We start from the raw sequence: 12,965 nt of genomic DNA, 5'->3' as shown, positions 1-12,965 counted from the left end.
CGAGCTCCCTTGCTCTGTACCTCCGGCCCTTCGTTTGTGTACCGGTGCAACCGGCAACATCTGTTTTTTTACCTCAATGACTGTCGAATGCGTCGCATCGGTAGTTCGTGAGGCGCGAGATGAGTGAAGAAAAAAAAAAAGAGGCTGAATATTTCCCGAACCTGGGCAGGCAGCCCTGGAAGTTCGTGTATTATTTTACGTCGGGCCTATTAGCGTGCGCGACTGACACACTGTTCTACTGTTTTTACTGGCTGCGAGCTAACATGCGGGACTGAAATTTGTCTTTCCCGCGGAACGCGCATTTCACAAACTTTTTGACTCCAACCGTGCCTGAGCAAGATTTTGTGACGCCCGTGCTATGTACTGAGATCGCGTATAAATCACCTTTCCATTCCAACGGAAAGCGCCAGAAGTGATTATTCGGGCTGTCTTAAGATTCTATCGTAGGTTCGCGTCATGCAAGCTAGCTATTGCCAATGGGTTTGCCATCGCTCTCTTCGGCGACCTTTATGGCTTTTCTTTTGAATTTTTTCATGCAACGCGTTATTTACCTCTATCAGTTTGCGAACAAATGGATGTCTTATTTTCTTAGAACAAGAGCTTGAGTGGCGCATCCCACCACCACCCCATTTCAAAGGAGACCCTCATAGCCACCATCCACCCGCCCAGTCAGTTACTTTATGCCTGCTGTGGTCTGTCTGGCGCATTTTGCCACGCTGCGCCCGTAGGTGGCGCAGAAAGTCTGGAAAGTCAACAAACGCGCAGTTGGCTGTGGCGACAGCGTGCGGAATTGCGCAAGCATATTCAGTTCTGCGGTTTTGCTGTGGCGCGGAACGCTGCGGCACACTCAAACAGGACGTGCTCTTACTTAGCAACAAGAGCAATGCGTGTGATTACAAGCACCCACGCACGCACACGCCCGCTTGCTTGTTTCGAAAACTGTTCCACTTCGATTTGCTTCGTGAAATCACTGGCACCAATGCTTACATTGCAGTGTGTCCGCTATAGCAATTAGTTAAAAAAAAAGGTTGACTGGTCAGATTTTCGTTAACTAGTCATTTATGTATATCGATTGCTAGTGTAGGTAATGACAACTTCGCCGAGTAATTCAGCGCGAACGAGCAGATTTCGTGCTATACGCCACAGGCGATTTCTTTAAAAGTCTGTTAACGTTGAAAAGAAGGCATCATGTGTGTATACAGTCGAGCCCACGTGTAACGATCCCACTTGGAGCGAATTTTCGACGGCATTTAATAGTTTATCAACAACCAAAATGTTTCTGTAACGGTCCAATGTCCTGCTCATTTCGGTTACAACGAACGTAATGAACCGTTGCGTGACAATGTCTCGACGAGGTGCAAAAGGGCCGATGAACTGAGGATGGGCCCTGGTGACCTTGACGCTAGAGTGTTATAATGAGCCAGGGGGCTCAGCGTAGACGCCACTGCGCATGTTGTACTGCGCATGTTGTACCGCGCATGCGCACTGGCTTCTACGCTGGGTCCGCTGGCTTGCTGAGCTATAACTCTCTATTGCTTTAAGTATTATGGCTCGTTCGAGAATTCTGTACGTGCCAAGGGTTCTCTACAACCGCGCTGGCACCTTGGGAAACTTGTAGAGTACTATTGTTCGGTGGAAGCTGCATAAACGCTTGCCGTACTGCCAAACTACAAAAACCATTTTATGCTACTATATATAGTGCACATTTTTGGAAACACGGCATCCCCTCTATGCCTTGTTGAGTTTTGCATAGGTCGTTTTGAGGCCAAGTACAACTATAATGAAGTTCTAACATAGCGAACTCACATTGTGCAGTGAAGGTGTTCGTTGTATCAGAGTCCTTCCATGTTTTTCTGGTCACGAAACTCCGCCGTCACGCTATGGGAGAGGTTCATATACTGCCCAAAGGTGCCGCGACGCGGCGCCACTGTGCCACAGAGGGCATCGTTCGCGTACCGAGACGCGTGCATGTGCTGCGCAATTTTTCGAGTGCTGGGCTGTTTAGTTGAAGTGGCGGGGAGGGACAACGATGCTGAACACGTGTTGCAAGTAACAGCTGAAGAAGTAGAATGGTGGTATCTCTAACAAGCCATTAAAAAAAATTGCTGTATTTGTGATGCGGCTACTTGTGTTCGTTTGAGAATTGTTTTGCCATGTGTTATGAAATGCTTTAGACTTTCTTGTTGATAGAAACAATCGATTATGCATTCTGTATTTATTGCCATTCGTTTGCTCGTGTTTGTTTCCTGCCCCCCAATGCATATCTCTCACGTTTGATGTTATTTCTTTACGCTTATTTATATCAGTGTCATGCTTTTAACAAACTTCTTGCATTGTGAATGGTGGACCATTCGTGACCGGACGCCTCTGTGCTGTCTGTATTTCTGTCCGCTTATTTTAATGATAAATGAATGATCATGCTTGCATGTTGTTTTTGCACCAACACGTTCTATTTCTTTTCTTAATCGAATTATAAAGTTTTTAACATGTTGTAAATAGTTGCGCATTAAGAACCAAAATACCTAGTCTCGCCGTTTCTGCGTCGAAACCACGAGCAGCGTGAATAAGTGCTGGGCTTACTGACGCTTCTAAACGACTGTTTGCTAAGGCAATTGCCTAATTACAATAGAGCTAGTTTAAACTGAGCAGGTGCTAACACTTCACGTTCGCCTCAATCCATTGCTAAAAGCCGCATCGAAGACATTTAGTAGCGAAGTTTGTCTTGCATTCTCATTCAGAAATGGCATCACTTTGCAGAGAAATCTTAAGCGCATGGAGCAGCTCAATTTCCTTTTCTTTGTCATTACGTATTCAACGGTAGCAGCCCTTTGCAATAACAATTTCATTCTTTTGATCTCCTTATAAGATACTGCCCACAGTCAGAGTCCTTCTCTGCCACAGTTAAACAGCAAGTGAACAGCTGTGCTCGGCGAACAATCTCGCGCTATGCGCAACGGGGAGTTGGCGCTTACTTACTGGTGAGCGGCGGTGCAACAGCCCATATGTTTGCATCTGGTGAAAAGTGGGACCACTGGCGCTAAGTGGGACCACTGGCGCTTTGTTGCGAATGCGCGGAGTTTAATCTCAGGCAAATATTAAAAAGCGGAGACCACCAAAGTGCTGAGGCGAACGGCGTTGATGTAGAAATGTGAACCGAGACCAGCCGGCCGTGTACAGCGGACGCATTTAATTCGACGGGGGCGAAAGGCAAAACACCAGTTTATTTAAATTCAGGTGCATTTTAAAGACATTTAGTAGCGAAGTTTGTTTTGCATTACTCCTACCTAAATCTCATTCAGAAATGGCATCGCTTTGCAGACCTTTAGGTGCATTTAAAGACATTTAGTAGCGAAGTTTGTCTTGCATTAATCGTATACCTAAATCTCATTCAGACGTTTATTTACGTTTATTGAAATTTAGGTGCACTTTAAAGGATCCCAGGTGATCAAAATTAATCCTGAGTCCCCCACTACGGCATGCCTCATACTCGTATAGTGGTTTTGGCTCTTAAAATCCCAGATTTTCTATTTATTTATTTTCTTTATCTGAGACCGCCGCAAGCGTCATGCGGCGCAAGCGGCTTTTTTTTTTCATCCCAGGCGCTCATATCATGGCAGAAGACGCGCTCAGGCAGTAATTTAAGCATATTCAATGTTAAAAATAGTTACGTGAAACTAGAGCGACGGTTGAGGACGTTGAGAAAGCTAGAATACCGAGACTGCCCCACACACAACCACAGCGGTAGCGGCGTTCGCATGCCCTCTCATGCACGGTTGCGCCTCTAGCGGCGGGCGCTGGCTCTATATGAAACTGAGGCGGCAGTTTCGTGACCAGAAAAAAATGGAAGGACTCTGGTTGTATCGAGGGCTTACTGCGACTCCACTTTCTTTAGTATGGCTAGCTGGCTGCGAGTTGTGGCCCGCTGCTTAAGGCACTCGGAAATGTGGCCCTGTAGGGGGCAGGACTCGAGCTGATTTTCTCATCGCTGATATCTGAAACTGTGTAGTGTGTTGCAGTGGTTATTTCATCACTTTTCATCTGTTTTGTGCATCACGTCGCCTGCCACAGGGGGGCCAGATCATTCAGGGCAGGTGCGGTGGCTACTGTGGCGAGTGCTTCCCTGACGATGCGGTGGGGCTGGTGCTCGACGTCCGTCCCCCTTGACTGAGGTGATTATCTGAATGCGCTAATTACATGTAGTTACTGTTAACGCACGCAATTATAGATTTGGCGCTTCGACTATATTACGGGTACTTATCTACCCTGCAGGAAGGACGGAAAAACCAGTAAAGGCCGTCTGAGGGCTTTGTTAACTAGGAACTGCAGATAACTATGGAATTTCTGCATCATAATGAATACGACTCCTATGTGATGTTGATAAGCTTTTTTTTCAATTTCTCCTTTTGCTCCTTCAGCCGTGAAGCTTAAGGAACTATTTCGGGACTCCCTTTTTGATATTCTCTAGATAAAACTTGTATGATAGCTTGTTTAGTTATGAAGATATGCTTGTGCTAGTGGTCAGCTGTTGACGTTCTAGAGTTTTGAAACAAGCTCTATTGTACAAGTATTTACTTTTCAGGTGTTGTCACTGTATTTGGGTTGAGACTAGGTTTTAACATGTGTGTATTCCGATACTCGCGTGAATGATATTCTGTTATTTTGCTCGCTGAAATAATTCCGTTACTTTCGACTATGGTGTTCCTAACTGCCAATTACATAATCTTCTGGTGTAACCATATTACGTAATCATCTAGAATGGAATGTTTTCTTTAGTTGGTTGCACAGGGTCCTAAAACCACATTTTTTTGCTTGGTCCGTAAGGGTAACACTAATTTAACGTAAGGGTAAGAGTTTTGTGTTGCTTGTTTTTGACAAGAAAGGGCTCTCGGGTGTGTAGCATGCAAGACACTGGTGTTATTTTCAGGCAGCACACTTTACAAAGAACAAGCTCTAAGGGCTCTAATTTTTCTAATGCCTGTATTAGGTACACTACTACTGTGTGAATTTCATGCAGTAATCGGTCGGGACTGCGCTAAGCAGCCTAGATATAACGTAAAGACTAACAATAAATGTAAGGTAAAGGGAATGCTGTAGTTCTCTTGTATGTAAAAAAACTGCACTTTGAGTTAGCCACGTTGACCATGAGCGTTTGAAAGCAGCAACAAAGCATGTTGATGTTTGTTCTAGCATTGACGTGCTATGTTGTTTGGGCTGCAGATACTTTTTGTCAGAGAGAGAGAGAGAGCAAATGATAAATGAAAGGCAGGGCGGTTAACTAGGACTGATGCTGGTTGGCTACCCTATACTGGGGAAAGGGAAAAGGGGAGGCGCAACTTAAAAATAAATAAGGGTTCTTGTTACTTTGTCCTTCATTTGCCGAAAGGCTCATGCCACGCATTCTGATTTGATTCTACTATACAACGACGTCCACTTTAGCTTTTTCAAACTCCTAACTGTTGCTCCAACGTGTTCTTGTCTTTTGCAGTTGGAGGAGTTAGATCTGCCGATCCTTTCGGTAAGCGAGTGAATATATATTGTGATAGGTTCTTTTGTTTATTCCTAGTATCTTGCATGCTATGCCCTGGTTGCCTAGCCTATTAGGAAAGGGACACATTAGAAAATTACAGCGTGATCCGTTAGACACAAACCACGTAAACATTCACTTAAAAATATGGGCAGTATCACGATGTGGTTTACACAGAAATCCACGGAAAAGCATGGGATTCTTTTGTTAAAATATTGTTTCGAGTCTGGTTACATTGCAGAAGGGCAGGAGTCAGTTTAATTGTCAGTATATTTTAGAGTGGTGACTGTTGATAAAAATTAACTTCAAACAATAATTTTTTTGCTATTAGTTACGATCATACTCGCTTAAATTTTGAATAGGGTAGTCTAAACGCGGAAAGAGGCTTGGTAATACAAAAACGGCACGAAAATCAGGGATTGGTGGCGACAACAATTTGAAGATTTTGTGCCAGCTCCCAATCATTGCGCACGTTTTGGTAGCACCTGCGCAGAGCTAAGTAATTGTTCATCAGCAAGATGAAATTAAAGTGATAAACTATATTCAAAGGTAACAAAAAAACTTAACCGGGAAACGTACATGCACTCTCTGCGCAAGAAGGGCTTGGATATACTAATGTACAGTCAACAGCAAAAGTTTACGGTATGCAGTTCCCCCTTCAAATTTGAATTCCTGCTCTGTTAAGGCATGACACTTCGTATTTAATGAATCACTGTGCTGGTGGCGAAGGCTACTACATGCTGGAACATATAATTCGAGGCTGTGTGACCACGCTTCGCGAGAATTCAGCTTCTTGAATCCTGCGTCCCGTAAACTTTTGCGGTTGACTGTACCTTAATATGGGTGGCATGCAACTGACCGCATCGTCTTACTAAGAGAAACGGCTTCAAAATTGGACACAGGGAATGAACCAGACAACAAAGTGCTCATATGTGGGTGTCCCGCCTTTTCAGTGATTTTTCTGTGTAGCAGGTACCAGCGATCCCACGTGAGCATGAACGTGACATAGATGGCTTTGTAGTTTCATTAAAAGAATGCGAGGAGAAAAAAATTAAGCATTTTAGTCCCTAACTCATTCATTTTGCATCAAGTACAGCTGCAGTTTTGAAGAAATAAATTTATCGAATGATTTAATGTTTCAATTTAGCGTAATTTTAAATGGTGTATTGTGCGCGCCCAGCTTGAAAACTTGAGACCAAACTCTAGCCTTCGAGCATTTCATGAATTGTTGTGCTATCGGTTTTAATTTGTGGCGTTGATTAACTTGTGATCACACTAGCACAAAAGGTCTCACACAACTGGGATTTAAGTTATTCAGGACTGAGCACTAAACCTTGTGTGAGCGTGGTTTCTGATGACAACATTGATGATGGATGTGCAACATTAATGCTTACTTGACTAAATAAACATGGCCACAGACGTACACACATATATTCTCAAAAAAAGAAGATGGGAGCACCACGAACTGTTTATTGGAAGATACAGCCTTCACCATGGCAAATAAAGTGCATGAAAGTTTCATCATGTCAAAAAGCAATAAACAAAACAAGTCATGAGTATCACAAGTGCATTCTTCACTTCTCTATGCCACACACTTTGACATAAAAGGCAGGTAATGGCCACGAAAGCAAAAGTTGTTAGTTTTGACGCATCGCGGTGGCTTTTGACATATTGCGATGGTCTTGCGCAGCTAAGCACTAGGTTGCCAGAGTGAAATCCTGGCCACGGTGGCCACATTTCAATGGGGGCGAAATTCAAAAAAGCCCTTGCCTCATGCATTGGGGGACGTTAGAGATCCCCTGGTGATAATAATTTATCCGGAGACCCCCACTACAGTGTGCCTCACAGTCAAATCGTGGTTTTGGCACGTAAAGACCTAGAATCCAAGTTTTGACATATCGCCGCTTATGTACATGTGATGGCTGTACAAGAACTAAAAGTGAGGTAACGGTTCTGAAGTGTCACAAACATTTACACAGTAATTGCTTTATTTCAAGCGCAGTGATCCTTTGCCTTGTTTGCAATAATGTGCATTTGAAGCTATGTATCAGTTTTGGGGAAAATATTTCTTTTGTTTTCAGTGATATGCTCTAACTTATCTTCGGTCCCATCTGTCTCCCGCTGGTTATCTATGCAGAATGACTCAAGACAACAACACCAGAATGGAAGAGTCGTGGCGGATGTTTTCATCAAGTGAAGGGAACGCTGAGTGATGCAGTGTTCGACGCTGAGTGCAGTATTTTCTGGCAAGCCTTCTCAATAGAATGTGGACTGAGATGGGAAGGCTGCCAGACCTGGAAGCCAAACCCCCCCACCCCAACCCTCCTTCGCGTCACCTGGTCCGTGTTCGCTGCTTTCTCCGAAGCGCCACAATACACCTCTGTCGCCTTTCACCCACCGTGCTGCTTGCTTGGACTCATCTAGCTATCCAGCACCGTGCTACGGCCTACGCACAGATTTCAAGATAGAGTGCGGTTAAGGAATGTCAGACGAGATTTGCCATTGACATCGCGTGGGTGTTGCCCACAGCAATGGACGACAAGACGCAGCAAGCTGAAAGAATGCTCTGTCGTTGTGTGTGCTCGACTCATTGTGGCTCTGTTAGTGTTTGTACCTTTCCTCTAGCTCGTCGCCTACAGTTGGACCACTCTTGCAGTCGTCGTTGTAACTGTGCTTCATTTTCCATTAACCTTTTCCCTCCCTTATCTGACACCCCCAAGAAGTTGTTGTAGGCGTGTTTGTTACTTCTTGTTCGGACCACACCTTGCTTTACTTTTGTTACCCGTGACTTTCTTGCCTATGTGTGGCGGTTCAATTGCATCGAAAAACCCCGGTGGACGTGAAGCCCTTATTGTGTGTTGCCACAAGAAGATGCTCGCTTGCGCACCGAAGCACACGGACTACATAAAAAAAAAGGTGTGCGAGTGCAAAGGCTCAGTTGACGCAACGTGCCCTCGACGAACTGTGCTTCGGCGAAACGAACCTTGACGAATCGTCGCTCGGCTACGCACTCATTGCAAAATGTGACGCTGTCATCATTATTTATTGCTTATACAGGAGGAGTGCCAAGTTTGAAGAAGAGCCAAGGAATTGTATACGACACACTTAGGCAAGCCCCAGCTGGTATATTGCTCTCGATGGTGCTATGTTTGCGGTGGCTCTACTTACGGAGGGAAATTCCGACGTTGCGCGAGTTGACACACAATACAATTGGTTTTTGACAACGTAACTTTTACGCACCATAACAATAAAAAGGGTAGAAGTGGGAGAAGCGAAAATTACATGCCGTAAGTAGGGAAAAAACGACATGTCAAGCCAAAAATTGATGAAATTATTTCATTCGTAATGTTGTCAGGGATCAACCTGCCAATTAAGCATATATCACTGGACAATGTCCAGTGCTAGCATGTTGAGCTGGCATCTTTCACTACACGTGTCGATACCGTCTGCTTCAAGTGACGGACAAATTCTCTTTCGTCTGTGTGCTTATTCGAAGAAGGTCGACCTCTCAGGTGTGGCACTTTGTAGACTGAATCATTGCACGAGTTCGCAGAGAGGCCTTCACAGTCAAGTCACTTGCAGATGCGGGAGGCTATATATAGTGAAGCGATTGTTGCGTCCACCGCACAATAACGTCATGGCATACTCATGCAATATCAAATTTTCCTGTGTGCTTCAGCAACTATGAAGGGAATAATTACGAAATTTCATTAAAGCCCTCAGTGTGAACGCTTAGCTAAGGTCACAAATAGCAGTGTCCTTGAGATGAATTTTCCTAAGGCGATAAAACACCAAAGACCATTCACCGTCGAGGACGCTTAAGAAAAGTTGTACGCGCATTTATTCTTTGTTAGTCACATAAAATCTTCAGGTGTTGCACCTTATGCAGAACTTCGCTAGAGTGCCATTTTTGTACGCTGATATATTAACGATGTGCGATTTGCATTCGGTTTAGGGACTGGAACGGTGTTAACCCATAAAACATGTGACTAAGGAACTTTTCCAAAACAGTGGAGTTGTAATGTTACGTGTCGTCAGAGGTGCAGAGACCGATATCATCGTCATACTTTATCTGGAGAACCACATTATAGCCAGCTAGTAAGCGAGCTCCGCTGCCTGCGTTCTCAAAGAACCATTGTTCCACCTGGCTTTTTGTGCTGTATAGACACGCTAGCTCTGCTTGCTGGTGCCCCATATTTAAAAATAATTTTTATTTTGTTAAAACTTGCTTTCCTTTTGCCGCTGGACGCCTGCATTATGCATCACTGCATGCGTCTCCTGTTTATTACGTGGAGCAACTTCTGGATTTCCGTCCTAATCACTGTTGGAGAGCGACGACTGCAAACAGCACCACATTTTTTTAGTTAGCACGGGGCCCTACTGCCATGCTCTATCACAGTGGCCACTATTGGCCAGATTTGTATACCAATTGAAGCTTGCGCGTCTACTTAGAGTGCGGTTGGAGCCGTAGAAGTTGTCTTTGTTTTACGAGTGTGTGCATGTGCGTGTTTAATACTGTTGTGCCGCAGAAAAATTGAAGCACGTGACAGTTGCTGCTTATCACCAGTGTTCAGGCCACCTACCTCAAAGAGAGCATAAAGATCGCCGTGACACATTGGCTGAATGGAAGCTTTTTCGGTTGGTAGCTTTCGTTTAACCTACACTACGCAGACAGCCCTGTTTATTTTTGGAAGGGGTGAATACATGGCTTCGAAAAAAATTTGACGCTGTAACTGTGTTTTCGCTCATTTATGCAGCATGCTGTGTCAGTGTGAGCTTGTGTGGACCTCGCACCATGCAAGTTGTTTGTCGAGGTGCTTAAATTTCTGTATTTATCAATCCTGTTGCCAATAAGTGTTTTGCATTTCACTAAAGCTTTGCTACCATTGTTCGTGCATTGCTTATATAGGGGGCCAAAGTGAGAATTTTTTCGTTTCCCGTTCATAGGTAATGAAATGCGATGACATACATATTAAGAACATGCCCTTTTGATCATGTTGCTGCGGTCTTCACTTGGTAAAGGTTGTTTCCACATTATACCTGAAGTTGTACTGGTGCTTCGAGCAGAATAAGTTTCATGATGGTGTATGCGCAGCTGTTTGTCTAAAGATGCCAAGAAAGAGCTATTGTGATAACAATGTTGCATCACTTCATTTAATATCGGATTCTAAAGAAATATTGTACTATTATTGCTGATGGGATGTGTTGAAAACAGGTGACTTCCTTTGCAGATGTGTAGATTTAACGCAACTTTTATTAAAGCTGGGACATAGATTGAGAAATACAAACTATAATGCAAGGTAAGATAATACAGTGTGTACATGATTCCTTTTCAAGTTTTGTGCTTAGCACTTTAAGAAAACTGTGCATCATGCAATACTATTATTACTTGGTATGTTTGGCAGCTAGGGTATCAAAATGAAGACGCAGCATTCCATGCCTAGTTATTGCAGCTTCTGTGAATGTTCATTAAGGTGCACTCATTCCTGAAGCATGTTTGGGAAGCCTTCACGTTGTGGAAGGTTACCACTGCACAAGTGTCCCTGGAAAGCCTTGGGGCAATTTCTAAATGCATCTCACAGGTGAACCCAATTGCCATCATGGGCCTTCAGCTCATCTATTGACACCGAAGTGTATCTTTATGAGCACGCTAGGAAACTGACAAATCACACTGCAGAAGCCACAAGTTTCTGACATCCTGACAACAAGAGCTGCAGACCATAATAAAACGGCTTTGTCATTATAGTGCTACAGTTGTCACCAAAGCTCTGTGGAATGCCGAAGAAAGTGCTAGGAAGTTGTGCAGTTTAAATCTGTGTCGTGTGGGGCATATAATTGTCTGTGGCACCCTTGGCAGCTGTCACTTTATTGTACTAATTCCTTTCTCACAATATATTTCTTTCGCTATATCTCTTGACCACACGTCCTAGCTAACAAATACCTTATGCATCTAAAAACTTAAACACTCAGTCGAACGCTTCCTTTTCATTGTGACTAACATTTCATGCAGTCCGCTAGTCACAAAAACATTTTCTTTTCCTATCTTGCCTCATTTAAGTGAACTATGGCATGCAATTCTGAGAACAGGTAACCAATGTTAGGAATTACGTCTGCTCTAAAAATTTCACGCGCACATATTTAGACTGTCTACGTGGCAACCTGCATTCTTGATGAAAACTCAACTTTTGCAAGCTCTTCAGGTATGCAAAATGAACATTTGAGAATAACATGACTACTGGAACGTTAACTTGAAACTATTTTGCTCCCTAGAAGCTGCCATTCTGGTACACGAATGCTACTGTTCAGCCTTAGCTAGTGCATCATAGCAAATGTATATTACTTAAACGGGCATGCAATATGCTTTTGCCTTTTGATATTGTCGGCGTTTCAAAATGGAAAGGGCTGTAAAGTCTAATCCAAGCAGCACCCACCGGGACTGGTGCATAGTGAACAGAATGGAGGCACGAATAAGTGTGGCCTACTTTAACCGTCCAGGGTTCATTGTAGCAGAATGTTTATTGGTGAAGTGAGGCAGTTTTGTCAAAAGATGGCATGGTTCACCGCACAATCGATTGACTGTAGTGTATGAAAAAGTACGCTCCCGTCCTATGGGCTTTAGCGAGACCGGGATAACATAGAGCGTTGCGCGGTTTCTCTGTGCTTTATGTACAATGCAACCTTTAGCGTATGATGTTGATCCACCACTTGTGCTGTAATCCGCTAATTTTACTCAGCCTAACTAGAAGTGTCAAACCAGGCGCCTCCATTCGTGTGGTGCAAGAGGTAGCTTGTTGGCTTTACCGTGCATCCCACTGCAACATGGGTCTTCTGTTGATAGAAGGGGAATTGTATACTGCCTTTAAAACTTTTTAAAAATTATTTTGCTCAATGTTACATCCGAGTGAAAAGTGGTGTGAGTAGTTCCTGCAGGTAAGCATAGTATAGAGCATGCTTTGTTTCGAGTGCTTGTGTAGGTCTTGCGAATTGGAATGAAGCGCTAGCTGCTAAGTTCTTCACTGTGCACTTACTGTGTGAGAAAGTTTTCACCGTACAGGACACAAGGTGCTGCCACCGATATCAATATAAATTGCAAAGCTAGACTGTGTATGAGAGAAGTTACGCTATGTCCTCGACCTCCCCGTCACCCACACCTTCCACCTTCCACTTTCCCAATTCCCCAACTGTTACAGCTTATTGTGCCCGGTGTTATGTGTTATGTTTTCTCGTGTTGTGTGCGTAGCGAACATTCACGTGTTTCTATTATGGTGATTACTATTATAATTATTGTAATTATTTTTTTCTGAGGAGAGGATGCGTTTAGTCCTCTTCCGCACTGCCATGCGTTTTGGCCGCACTGCCTGTAAATAAACGATGCACATCACCACACTGTACATATGTCTGAGCTCCTTCGGCAGCACGTAGAGGTGGCAACGTGGACCCA

General features: G+C 43.9%; 1 protein-coding gene across 6 annotated transcripts in view; it reads left to right on the top strand.

Moving 5' to 3' along the window:
- The window catches only part of AdamTS-A (ADAM metallopeptidase with thrombospondin type 1 motif A), a 483,048-nt gene extending 470,133 nt beyond the window's left edge, over window positions 1–12,915 (top strand). For 5 of the 6 annotated variants that reach the window (XM_070540787.1, XM_065442608.2, XM_065442606.2 and 2 more), the window contains 3 exons: window positions 4,069–4,169; window positions 5,486–5,515; window positions 7,662–12,915. In XM_070540787.1, the coding sequence (XP_070396888.1) occupies window positions 4,069–4,164 (96 nt within the window). In that variant the 3' untranslated portion in view covers window positions 4,165–4,169; window positions 5,486–5,515; window positions 7,662–12,915. The remainder of the gene's footprint in view (window positions 1–4,068; window positions 4,170–5,485; window positions 5,516–7,661) is intronic. The other variant, XM_065442607.2, reaches the window with a different exon arrangement.
- The last annotated feature ends 50 nt before the right edge of the window (window positions 12,916–12,965 follow it).

The sequence above is a fragment of the Dermacentor albipictus genome, chromosome 6 (assembly GCF_038994185.2).
Source record: "Dermacentor albipictus isolate Rhodes 1998 colony chromosome 6, USDA_Dalb.pri_finalv2, whole genome shotgun sequence".
Classification (NCBI taxonomy): Eukaryota; Metazoa; Arthropoda; class Arachnida; order Ixodida; family Ixodidae; genus Dermacentor; species Dermacentor albipictus.
Note: the sequence above shows the minus strand (reverse complement) of the source record. Positions and strands in the feature narration are given on the sequence as shown.